Here is a 13,084-nt window from a genome sequence, read left to right on the forward strand (position 1 = left end):
ATTAAATAAAACAGCCAAAGGTCAGTGAGATAAAATTAGCTACGTACAGGCATTTTGCTGGCATTCTGAATTCATATCTGTTCTTCCGTGTTGGCTATTTTGATATATTATTGCTACCCTGCTGACATTAATCATATTTCTCTCATATGACAGCTTTACAGTGCTGTTAAACGTTTATATTTTGACACTGTACCAGGATTCAATTTGACTACTTTGATTGTATTTATTCTTATATTTGGGTCATTTTACTGTTGTTATGCTGTTATCAAAATTGTAAGTTTTACGTCACGTTGCACCTGCTTTGTACCACCTCAGCTGAATCTCTTCAATAAAAGTACCCAATAAATAAATAAATAAATAAGGAAGAAACCCCAGCTCTTCCACCTCAGGAATGGGCCAGAGCTTTCCACAGCTGAGAAATGAACCCACCTTCCCCAACACACCTCTGCTGCATGGTGCACGTTTCTGCAATTTACTCAACTGGTGAATTAAAAATAAAATATAAAAATCAGTCGCACCAATCTGAGCTGAGGAAAAAGTCCTCCACATTGATGACAGCAGAGGAGTAACCTTTTGGTAATGAGCGGAGGTGAGGGCTCCTCAGTACACATCCCAGAAAGGGAGCTGCCGAAAACCAAGGCCCACATCCCAATATGGCAATGAGAGGGTTAAAGGAACGCTGTCCAAGATTTTCTTAGGCATTCTGTTGCAAAATTACCCCTGAAATGTGCGAAATCATTGTGTCGTCACCTTTGTCTTGCATCACAGACGCTGCATGTATCATTAAAGAGATGAAAGTCACATTAACGCAGGGCTGTTAAGTACACGTCTTCCAAAGAAGCTATACCTACGTTGAGAATGTGAGAGAGTTCTACAAGGATGAGGGGCTCCGCTGGTTTGGTCAGGGGTCTCACGGACACAGTCAACACTTTGGAACTCACGGCCAAGGAGTTTCTGTGGGAAGAGAAAGGAGTCCTTACAGCCTGGGGCACACCGTGGGTGACGTTAAGGATGGACAAGGAAATCCTTGTCAAGTTTAACTGTGGCACATTTTTATATCTCTGGATTGTTGGCAAACCTGGAGGCAGAGAAATATAATTCCGCCCCCCCCTTCCCCAAGGGAATCTGTGAAAATTTGGAGCTGGCTGGCACCTTGGCTGCATTACAGTAGGTACAGTGGGAGAAGAATGTGAGAAGATCAGAAAGAGATGACCATCCATTGCTTTTCATAAGTGCCGTCATCTTCCAACGAGGAGAGAAACTTTGAGCTGTTAATGTTACCCAGTCAGCTGATTTCTTACTATGGAGGGGGGGTGACCCCTCGTCTGTAGAGCTGTCCTTCCTTCATCACCCCTGATCATGATCCAAGTAACTTCCAGGTGTTTATACAGCTGTGTGACTGCCAGAGCTGACTTTAGGTTAACTGGGTGAAAACTGGACTCGGTACTCTACAGCCCTGAACTTCAACAAGCTGCAAGAGATATATGGTACGGCTGTACCAAAAGTTGCTTTCTACGAATGAAATGGTGTCTTAAATGAAACCTTTTGTCTTTTCTGTACAGATTTCGGGTTATAGCCTTTATCTTGATTTCAGTGACAGGAAACAACTACTGCACTAATGATAGACATTGCTTGGGAAAAAATAATTAAATATTTAAGAGTTGTATGGTATGGTTTTATAATTAAGAATTTTAATCTATATATTTCAAAAGTGGCTCCAGAAGAATCTCAGGATTTGTTTCTCTCCTTCTACCCAGTATTGACCACTCTCTCTCTCTCTTCTCATTCTCTGCTTGGCAGCATTATTTCTACCTTCCCCCATCCCCACCCCTTGTCCACAGGATGTGGACGGACACATTGGGCAGTAGCATGCTGGCATCCTCTGACAGATCACTGTCTGAGCGAGGGCAGTGCCTCTGAAAATATGGGAGAGCCTCAACTTCTCACCTGGGAGGGGGTAAGATGAACCCCAGAGAGCGATACAGCACAGCACCAATAACGAAATAGGCAGCTTCATCTAGCTCTGGAATGGGGGAGAAGAAAATATGAACACAGGCATATGATAATCTCAGCATCTTTCAAAACCCCACACCCCACAGCAAAAAGCTCTCACACATACACAGCAAGAAAAAGGAGGCAGGAGAGGGAAGGGAAGGATGAAGAGCCAGGGTGCATCAACACTTCCCTCTGCCCTAAGGACAGAGACACCATCTTCTATGATGTCCCTCGAGACTAGACTTAGCAGTTTGCCCTGCCCTGGAATTCTGCCCTACCACCAATCTTTGTAGCCCAAGGGCTAGCATGCAGTCCCGTGCCAGTCTCTAAATCCAAGGGTTAGCACTTTGCCCCAGTGGCATAGTAAGGGGGTGCAGGGGGAGCAGTCTACCCTGGGCACGGCCTTCCTAAGAGTGCGACACCCCTCCTCCACTCTGCCTCCTCCTCCCCTTGCCACACGTGTGCCCCTTGCCTTCCCTGGCATGAGATTGCTGCCTGCGTTGGCATCAACGCTCTCTATGACGTCACTTCCAGGACACGCGGCTAGGAAGTGACGTCAAAGGGCGAACTGACACCGACGTGTGCATGCCGTTCATGCCGGAGAAGTTATAAAGGTACGAGGGAAGGGAAGGGAGTGCGCACGTGGCAGGAGGAGGGTGGGGGAGGGGCCACGTCTCTGATCCACAGAGCTCATGATGATTTCACTGCGCAAGAAGACTGGAATTCTCCTTCTTCTTTCGGTAAGAGGGGAAAGGCTCCGAGTCGGCTCTTTCAGCGAGTCTTTACCTGAGGACGAGAGACTGAGCACCTCCTTGGGGATGAAGAGTTTGTCTTCTGCGCTGCGCACCCAGTCATTCATTCCTCTGCGACCCTTCATGGGGAAATTAATGTCGCTGGAGACTGCAGACACAGGCTCCCGCTGAATGCTGATAACTACAAGGAGAGAAAACGCGGTGCACATCACTGTCAAAGGACTCAGCTACACAGGGTCAGAAATCTCACTCACACCCAACCATACCTGCTAAGATCCATTCCATCCCTACCCAACCCCACAATTAATCTCCTCCATACCCACAGAAGTCAACGCTATTATTCACTTGCTCATAGCTCTCTCTTTCCTCCCAATCCCAACAGCCTCCTGTGGGGGGGTTTTGGACAGGGGTAGGCAATTCCGGTCCTCGAGAGCCAGAGCCAGGTCAGGTTTTCAGGATATCCACAATGAATATGTATGAGATGGATTTGCATGCACTGCCTCCTTCAGATGCAAATCTATGTCATGCATATTTATTGTGGAGATCCTGAAAACCTAACCTGGCTCCGGCTCTCAAAGACCGGAATTGCCTACCCCTGGACTAGTCAAACAATGAGTGTTCCAAGCCTCAGCCTGGTGTTCCAGCTGCCCGTCTCCATACATTCCAAGCCTCATTCTGGTGTTCCAATTGGCTCTCTCGGTGCATTCTAAGTCTCATTCTGGAGTCACCAGAGATTTTGACTACACTTCTACAGGAATTCAACACCTGCGGGGATCCTGCAGCTTCCTCAGGATTCCCACAATCCCCATTCCCATGCATCTCTCTAGCTCAGAGCACACTGCACAGTTAACCCATTGGATGCTGGTAAATTCACTGGTTCACAAAGAAAAAAATATTTAGTCCTATAGAGCATGGAGGCAGGCTAGAAAGACCATAGCTATGCACCTTGATTTGTAGTGGCTTTAGAGCAAAGACTTAATAACTGGGACTTTGGCAAAACTGAGGTGCATTAGTTGAGATGTGCGTATCTGAGTTGGATGTCAGCAAAGGAATAGCAAGAGCTGGGGTGCAATGGGATCTGTGTGATTGAGAGGTCTCAGTACTGGAACAACAAGGGATCCTTAAAATTATTTGCCTGCCAGAGCGCATCAGTTTAAATCAGCTTTGAGCTCAGCATAAGCTTAGTCTTATCTGGAAGCACCAGTAACCTACAAGAGGGGAAAAAGCAGTTGTCTGATGGTTACAGAAGTGGGCTGAAAGCCAGGGGAGCTGGATTCAAATCTCACCGCTGTTCCTTGTGACTCTGGGCAAGTCACTTAATCCTCCACTGCCTCAGATGCAAAACATAGATTGTGAGCCCTTCACCTAGCGTACCTGAATGCAACTCACCTGAGCTACTAGGAAAAAAATTCAAGAGCCACTAGCGATGGATCTGACATGAGCAGCCTTCCATCAGGCAACACATACCGCAATACAGGCTGCATGAGAGGCTCCGGTCCTCACAGAGCATTTCAGTCTCCCTGGGCCAGGTTCTCTGTTCCACTGAAAACCCGTCTCAAAAGCTGCATCCGTAACGCCCAATATTTTCTGGCGCTGAGACCTACCTAGATTCTCTGTCACTATCAGCTGGCTCTGAAAGGCCTTCAAGGCGTCGCCCACCAGATGGATGAAATCCTCCACAACCTTCATCAAATGCACTGAGCCTGGGAAGACCTGAAGGAGAGAAAGAACCGAAAATATGAACGTCTGCATCGTGGAATGAGACCATGGGCCGTGGCTGTGCAGGGCCACATTTCGGATAAAGTAAGACTCTGCCAGGAGGGGATCCAGAGCATGAGGGCCCACAAGCCAACACCACCTATCATCAGTGTGAGGGCGTGAAAAACAGTTTGCAGAAACTCCTGCCTACCTTCTGGACCACTTCTACAGCCTAGGAATGAACCAGCAGAAGGAGGGGACTACCAAGTACTGCCATTCCCGTGGGGTGTAGGGGAGGGAGGTTGTTTCCATCCCTACAGAAACCAAGGACAGGGCAGTGCCATTAACATTTATTTGTTCTAATACAAAATTCTCACCCAGGGCACCACTGACGCCAGAACAGCACCAGGGTGAGTGACATCAAATTCCACACCTCAAGCAAAAGCATCACCATACTGGGAGAGACCAAAGGTCCATCAAGCCCAGTATCCTGCTTCCAACAGTGGCCAAGTACTTGGCAATCTCCTAAAGAGTAAAACAGGAATCAGCTGTAATTTTCCTAAGTCTATTGTAATAATAGTTTTTGGACTTTCTTTCAGGAAGTCATTCAAATATTTTTAAAACCTTACAAAGCTAACCACTTTCACCATATTATCTGATAACGAATTCCAGAGTTTAATTACACATTGAGTGACGAAATATTTTCTCTGGTTTGTTTTAAATTTACTACTTGGCAGCTTCATTGCATGATCCCTGGTCCCACTATTTTTAGAAAGGGTAAACAAGTGATTCACATCTATCTTTTCTACTCCACTCAGTATTTTAAGGACTTCTATCATATCTCCTTTCATCCTTCTCTTCTCCAGGCGTCTTTATCTTTTCCTCACCAGGGAAGTTGTCCCATCCCCTTCGTCATTCTCGTTGCTCTTCTCCGCTGTATCTCTTCAAAGGAGCTGTGATCAAACCTGCACACGATATTCAAGGTGCGGTTGCACCGTGGAGCAATACAATGGCATTGTTTTCAGTGCTCAGCCGTCACTGCACCAGTCATTGCCATTCCAAGCCACTGGGCCACAGAAAATGTGACCTCACCTGGAGTATTGCATTCAATTCTGGCCTCCTTCTCTCAAGAAAGATATAGCGGCACTAGAAAAGGTTCAAAGAACAGCGACCAAAATGATAAAGGGGATGGAACTTCTCTCGTATGAGGAAAGACTAAAACGGTTAGGGCTCTTCAGCTTGGAAAAGAGACGGCTGAGGGGAGATATAATAATAATCCTGAGTAGAGTAGAACGGGTACAAGTGGATCGATTTTTCACTCTGTCAAAAAGTACAAAGACTAGAGGGACACTCGATGAAGTTACAGGGAAATACTCATAAAACCAATAGGAGGAAATTTTATTTCACTCAGAGAATAGTTAAGCTCTGGAACACGTTGCCAGAGGTTGTGGTAAGAGCAGATAGCGTAGCTGGTTTTATGAAAGGTTTGGACAAGTTCCTGGAGGAAAAGTCCATAGTCTGTTATTGAGAAAGACGTGGGGGAAGCCACTGCTTGCCCTGGATCGGTAGCATGGAATGGAGCTACTCCTTGGGTTTTGGCCAGGTACTAGGGACCTGGATTGATCACTGTGAGAACAGGCTACTGGGCTAGATGAACCATTGGTCTGACCCAGTATGGCTTAACAACAGCCATTCCAGTTCCAGATGTAAAACCAGATGTGTGCACGCACTTCCTCTCTGACAAGTTTCAAGTTGTATTAATGCTCATTGTGGGCACATCCAGGCTGTGTACATTCAGTAGAATTAATTAATGGAAGAAGAGGAAGCAAAGGGAGGAAGAGGGAAATACAGTTATGGATAGAAAAGAGGATTGGGAAGGGGGGAGAGCGTTGGAGCATTTAGCACTCCAGGCCACTTGGCTTTGTAAATGGGGGGGCAAATCTTCACGTTTATGAGTTATGACTCCTTAGAGTCTACTTCTGGGAGAGGATTTTATATTTTGTGTTTATTCTTTGATTTTATGATAATTCTGCAGGAGTAACAAATAAATTCAAGCAAAGTCCAAGCCCGCCTTTCACCGTGTACTGGGAGTTTAGTCATATTATTTTGTTGTTTTAATGTTATTTATTTTGCTTTTCCGATGTCTTTTCTCTTCTTCTTCTGCTCTGTGTATTGTGAAGGTTTTTTGTTGGGGTTTTTTTTAATAATGTTCTTAAACATGGTTTTTCTAGTCTGGCTAGATACTGTATTTTGATATAAACATATCGTATTTGTGTTTTCATTGTATTACAATCAAATCTACTAAAGCCAACTAGTCTCTTTCCTTGTCCACCTCTTCTGAAGTCAGTCACATCTGTCCCCTTCATCCTACTTCTCTTCAATGCATCAGCCCCCCCATACTGAACCCACCCAATCACCCATTACCCCAGCACTGTAACGCATGCAACCACCTGCTCAAAACACCCCCACAATCAATTACACATACAGCAGATCTGCAATGGCACTCTCGTGAAGAACAAACCGCCATTGTACTCTAAAACACCTCCCATGCCAGCCCTTATCACAACTGAGAAATGGCCACGCCCCTCACCTGCTGAGCATCCTCCCACTTTTCCTTGTTCTCTGCGTCTACCATGTGGCTGACGGCTTCAAAGAACTTCTATGCAAGGAAATGAAGGAGAGAAAAAAAAGAAAATATGAATCAGAAAGAGTGAAGCATAGTATCTGTTAAAAAAACAACTATTTGTAGATGAATTTCTATGAATAATTGATCTTATGTAAGGATTGAATCTGTCTGCTTTTGTTCCTACTTTGTTCTGATTTGTTCTAATATTTCATGTATGTAACTTTTTGGAAAAAAAAACAGTATAGAACATTTTTAAATAAATAAAATGAATACAGGATAGCAGGAGTCCAAAGGATCCTTACGAAGTAAGGACTGCAAAATACCTAAACCAGGAAACCCAAGGCATAGAGGGGGAAGGTGTCCAAGGAAACCAGAAGATCTTTGTGGAGAGACAGGACTTAATGGGGAAAGAAGAACATGGGATGTGCTTTCCCTGGCTTGCGGTCTACTCAAAATGCGGTGGGGGTGCAGAAACCCTACAGGAGACAGACTAAGAGCTTGGACATTGCTGAAATGTTGAATCGAATCAGTACTTAAATCCTGCAGACCAAGCACACCTTCACATCATCCAAGGAGGGAACATAGGTGGCTCTCTTGTATGTATCAGTGACATTGCGCAAAATCTCCACGGAGAAAAGCAGGTCCCCGCTGTAGTATGTCTTCTGCATCAAAAGATCTAGGAGGCTGCGAACAACCTGCGACATACCATCCCCCGCCAATAGCCGCTGCCCCTTTGCCAGATGCTCTCTTAGCTGCAAAAGGGAAGAGATAAGACAGAGGTTACTGACCCCCCTTCCCAGTACCTCCAGGTCCCCCATCAATCTCCTGCCCTAGTCTTCTGTTGTTTTTCATCTTAGTTGCATGTTGGCTCCTATTGGGAAAGGGGAAGACCTTCACGTGCCCACTGATCTGACTCACGCTTGACTAGAACCCATCATCTCACCTGCAGCCTGTACCACCACCTCCCTTGGCATCATGGTAAGAGTGCCTTGTACTAGCTCATTAACAACCCTTGCCATGAGGTTTCCATGGTTACATGTTTCCATAGAAATCCATCAATGGAATTTTCTTGCCAAACTTCATTGCGGTATTTAAATACCCTTCAACTTCAGGTGATTTAATGCATCTGCCCAAGGTGTGAGGCATGTTAGAGGTGAAAGCATCAGTGAAATTCAGGAGCAAATGAAAAGACGAAGACTGGAGCTCTCCTCCTACCACAAAAGATGATGGGGGGGGGGGGTTCCTGCCTCGAACTGGACTGGTAACAGCTCTGCGGTGTTTCAGCCGATTCTGGGCCTTACGCTGTTAAAATGTAACATCCACAGGGGTTCTATCCTTCCCCATGTCCCTTGTACTGTCTTCCAGGGGACTCACCTTATAACCCCTGGGCACTCTGTATCCTAAGCCCACAGAAAACAATGCAACAACTTACCAAAGGTTTAGTGCAGATTACAGAGGGTTTAAAATAGGGAAATAATCTTTAAATATTGTACATCTGAGTATTTTTTCAACATCTGTTTATTACGTACTTAAAGGACAACAAAAAAACAGCAGATAGGATCCACATATCAACATAGTAAAACGAATGCCTAATCAGTGATACAAAAGAAAGAAATGAGAGATAATTCATATATGCCAAAAAAAGAGGCATGTGGTGGATTCTCACTAGACCTTCATGATAAATAGCAAACAAGCAAACGCGAAGGCTGTGGACGAAATAAGGCGAGAAGCTTTTCATTTTCATAATTAACAACCCACAAATTCAAAACAACTCTCCCCTGATTAATGGGCCAGACGCCAGGATGTTGACCCTTCCCTCCTCCACAACACTGGCAGAAAAAACGTTCGTGTATAACATTAACTGGCAAAAAAGTAAATATTCTTTCAACCATTCGAACGTTAAATCACATCAAGGTTCAATATCTGAAAAGGTAGCATAACAAAACAGGGCAAAGTGGAACATCCCTCCCCTCCCCCTCCCACAGCTGCAATGTTTGCGTAGACAGGATAGTCAATAACCCCTATAAAAAAGTTAAGCAGGGTGGTTTGAAAAGTTTGGTACAAAAGCAAGCTAGGTACTTGGGTGCTGGGTCGGCCACTGTTGGAAACAGGATACTGGGCTTGATGGACCTTCGGTCTGTCCCAGTACAGCAATTCTTATGTTCTCATGTAGGACAGTCAAGCCGTTGTGACATCACTGCTGAGTTTGTCTCTTAGGCATTGGTGGAATGAGGCATTATGACATCACAATCTCAGCTCTGGAACGTTGCTACTCTTTGGGTTTCTGCCTGGTACTTGGGACCTGGGTTGGCCACTATTGGAAACAGGATACTGGGCTTGATGGACCTTCGGTCTGTCCCAGTACAGCAATTCTTATGTTCTCATGTAGGACAGTCAAGCCGTTGTGACATCACTGCTGAGTTTGTCTCTTAGGCATTGGTGGAATGAGGCATTATGACATCACAATCTCAGCTCTGGAACGTTGCTACTCTTTGGGTTTCTGCCTGGTACTTGGGACCTGGGTTGGCCACTATTGGAAACAGGACACTGGGCTTGATGGACCTGTGGTCTGTCCCAGTGTGGCAACTCTTGTAATACAACATTCCCATATCATGAAGAATTTTTACAAAGCCGCATTAAGCTTTTTTATTGCTGGCCGCGTTGGTATTAGCTCCAACGCTCATAGGAATTCTGTGTTACAGCTGTTCCAAGAGACAACATGTGAGGAGAAAGAAAGCCAGAGAGAAGGAGGCATTTTCTTCCATGAAAAAAATGCGCGTGCACAGATTTTAGAACGGATGTACAAGTCAGAAATGAGACCTCCTTCTCACGCTCCACTCGCATTTTAGAGCAGAATCTGGTGAGGTTAGAGCCAGCCCCTGCTGTATTCTCAGATATTCAATTCCTGGCCCTGTCCAGGCTTCAGCCTGACTATCTGGGGGTTTTGGGGGGTGGGGGGGGGGGTTGAGCCAGTTACATCAACATTCTGCCCCTCAGTACATAAGCCAAACCACTGAAAGATCTGAATTAAGCAGTTTTACATATGTGGTGAGGAGCTGAATATCGGCACTCCTGGAACATCCATGAGTCGGCCGCTTTTGAATTCAGCACTAACTGGTCATTTTCAATGGAGATAACTAGTTAACTGCCACTGAAAAGGACCAGAAGCTGCGGACATGCTCTTGAACCGGTCAGCAGCCATTTCCAGCTGGTTTGAATAGGTTTCTAGATTTAGGCATTCACTGATTATACAACAAAAGGCAGCCCCGAGAGGGTTTCAAGAATTTGCTTTCTCTTTGGCTGCTTTGCATTGATGTCCAGTGATGACAAACCAAATCTATCCGGGTAGCAGCAAGCCTAAACGTTAAGCAAACAATTTTGACCACTTCTCTTTAAGAGCACAAGATTAGCCTTACTGGGTCAGCCTAGTAGCCTGTTCTCACGGTGGCCAATCTCTTTAGACTGGAGATTCATCTCAAGCTTTGGAGTTAGCTTTACCTAGACACAGCCAGCTGAGCACTGTCCTTGGAAGACATCGCAGGAAAAGAGAGACTGGCTGCTCCAGCAGAGAATGAGACACAGAATAATAGGGACCTGGGTAGGCAGGTCCTGGGAAGCTTTATCCCTTCTGCTTCATCTTAGTAATGAGAAGCTAATTGGTACGGAGGACAGTAACAAGAGGTCATTGCACCTAATCCGGCTTCTATTAGTATCCTGCCCGCACAAGCAGAACTAATGGCCATTTAATAATAATGGGTGTCCTCATGAGTGGGAGGTGTGGGGAGAGCTTTCTGCTGAAAACACAACTGGGAAAGCGTATCTTAAGAGCAGCAGAAAGCAGAGTTCAGCTGCCCTGAAAACTATCTGCTCATTACCAAGTTATGTTAGCTTTTACTGGCCTGTAATTAGAGGACACCAAGTGTATAACTCTTCCTTGCTGGTAAATAGCCTTCTCCACCAGCGCCTCGTGACATCAATTGACAGACACTGAGAACCTCAAAGTACTCAGGATCTCAGAATACAATGGCAGATAAAGACATGAGTCAGACCAATGGTCCATCTAGCCCAGTAGCCCATCTTCAAGGTTACTAGTACCTGGCACAACCCCTAAAAGTATCACAACCCCTAAAAGATGGCCCAAACAGTTTGCCCGGCACTGGCTTCTCCATTTTGGCTAGATGCACAAATTCCCATACTGAACCCACTACCCAGTTCCTCCTTTCCCAGTGTCCTTCGCCTACCCATTTTAGGGTAATGCCAAAAGCTCTGGACAAGAAAGCATGAAGCAGCAATTAAAACTCTCAAATTACTGGATAGTAACATACATAATAAATGACGGCATGGTCCATCCAATCTGCCCAACCATACCCGCTCTATAAATTAAGCATTTCATTTAAATGGTCCTTTTTGGGCCAGAAACCCAGAGCCCTGCCCGGTAGTGTGCTTAGGTTCCATCTGCTGGAGTCTCCATCAAAGCTCACTCCAGCCCATCTTAACCATCTCAGCTGTCGAAACCCTCCCCTGCCCGTCCTCAACTGAATGTCCATATATGGGACAGAGGCCGTGTAGGTCTGCCCAGTACTGGCCTTAGTTCAATAAATGCCCATTATTTTCTGATTCAAGATCGTCTGTGTTCATCCCATGCTTGTTTGAACTCTGTCATTTTCTTCTCCACCACCTCTCTCGGGAGCGCATTCCAGGTATCATCCACCCTCTCCATAAAGAAGAATTTCCTAACATTACTCTTGAATCTACAACCCTTCAACCTCATATTATGCCCTCTGGTTTTACCATTTTCTTTTCTCTGGAATAGATTTTGTTCTACGTTAATACTTTTACATTACATTACATTACATTACATTCGGGATTTCTATTCCGCCATTACCTTGCGGTTCAAGGCGGATTACAAAAGGTTAGTTTAAAAAAGACAGAGTTACAATGATTAGCTAGAGAGGTAAGTTGTAGGTCTTGTAAACATTTAGCAGGTTGTTGAGGGTGAGGTGGTTTGTCAAAGAGTTAATAGGTGGTCATAGTGGAAGTTCTTTTGTTATTGTTAGTGCAGTAGTGGGTAGATCAAATGTCAGTTTTAGAGTTACTAAACGGTCGTGATGTTATTGCTGCTTCAGGAATTTCTTGAAAAGTTTGGTTTTTATTTCTTTTCTGAACGTCCTATAGTCTGGGGTGGTCATCAAGAGGTTGGAGATCTGGTTGTCCAGTCTTGCGGCTTGGGTGGCTAGGAGGCCGTCGTGTAGTTTTGTTCTTTTTACTTCCTTGATTGGGGGGGGTATGAATGGGGCGTGCGTTTTTCTTTGTCTTGTAGTGGGTGCTTGGATGAGGCGATTGTTCAAGTATGATGGACTGTCTCCGTGTAGGGTTTTGAATAATATGCAGTAGAATTTGAATTGGATTCTTTCTTGGATTGGAAGCCAATGTGAGTTGATGAAGGCTTCAGTGATGTGGTCATGTTTTTTTAATGAGTAGATGAGTCTTAAAGCTGTATTTTGGATTGTTTGGAGTTGTCTAATCGTAGTTGCAGAGCAAGGAAGGAATAGGATGTTGCAGTAGTCCAGTATCCCTAGTATTAGGGATTGTACTATAAGTTGGAATTGTGTTCTTTCAAAGAATTTTCGGACTTGTCTCAGATTTCTCATGATTGCGAATGATTTCTGAATTGTTTTATTTATTTGCGGTTGCATAGTGCAGCATCTGTCTATGGTCATGCCAAGTAGTTTTATGGTGGTTTGGATGGGATATTTGATTGCGTTTATGTCTAAGTTGGTTGTGGTTTGGATCTTGTCAAGTATTTGAATGTCTGAATGATATCTCCCCTATCTCTCCTTTCCTCTAGGGTATAAATATTCAGGGCTTCCAGTCTCTCCTCGTACGTCTTCTGGCGCAAACCTCCTACCATTTTCATTGCCTTCCTCTTCAGATCTTTTTATGTAGGGAAAACATTGGGCTATTTGCTATTTTGAGTAGACTAACCCCAGAGACAATGGAGTGATTTTCATAA

The 13,084-nt window shown here is 44.9% G+C and overlaps 1 protein-coding gene across 1 annotated transcript in view; it reads right to left on the reverse strand.

Annotated features, from left to right (window-relative positions):
* Positions 1-13,084, reverse strand: part of ADGRB2 (adhesion G protein-coupled receptor B2) — a 164,293-nt gene that overhangs the window by 40,623 nt on the left and 110,586 nt on the right. The window contains exons 9-14 of the mRNA XM_033957083.1: positions 7,629-7,823; positions 7,036-7,104; positions 4,352-4,460; positions 2,782-2,928; positions 1,948-2,023; positions 852-954 (exon numbers count right to left, since the gene is read on the reverse strand). Coding sequence (XP_033812974.1) covers positions 852-954; positions 1,948-2,023; positions 2,782-2,928; positions 4,352-4,460; positions 7,036-7,104; positions 7,629-7,823 — 699 coding nt within the window. The remainder of the gene's footprint in view (positions 1-851; positions 955-1,947; positions 2,024-2,781; positions 2,929-4,351; positions 4,461-7,035; positions 7,105-7,628; positions 7,824-13,084) is intronic.

This window comes from Geotrypetes seraphini, chromosome 8 (assembly GCF_902459505.1).
Source record: "Geotrypetes seraphini chromosome 8, aGeoSer1.1, whole genome shotgun sequence".
Lineage (NCBI taxonomy): Eukaryota > Metazoa > Chordata > Amphibia > Gymnophiona > Dermophiidae > Geotrypetes > Geotrypetes seraphini.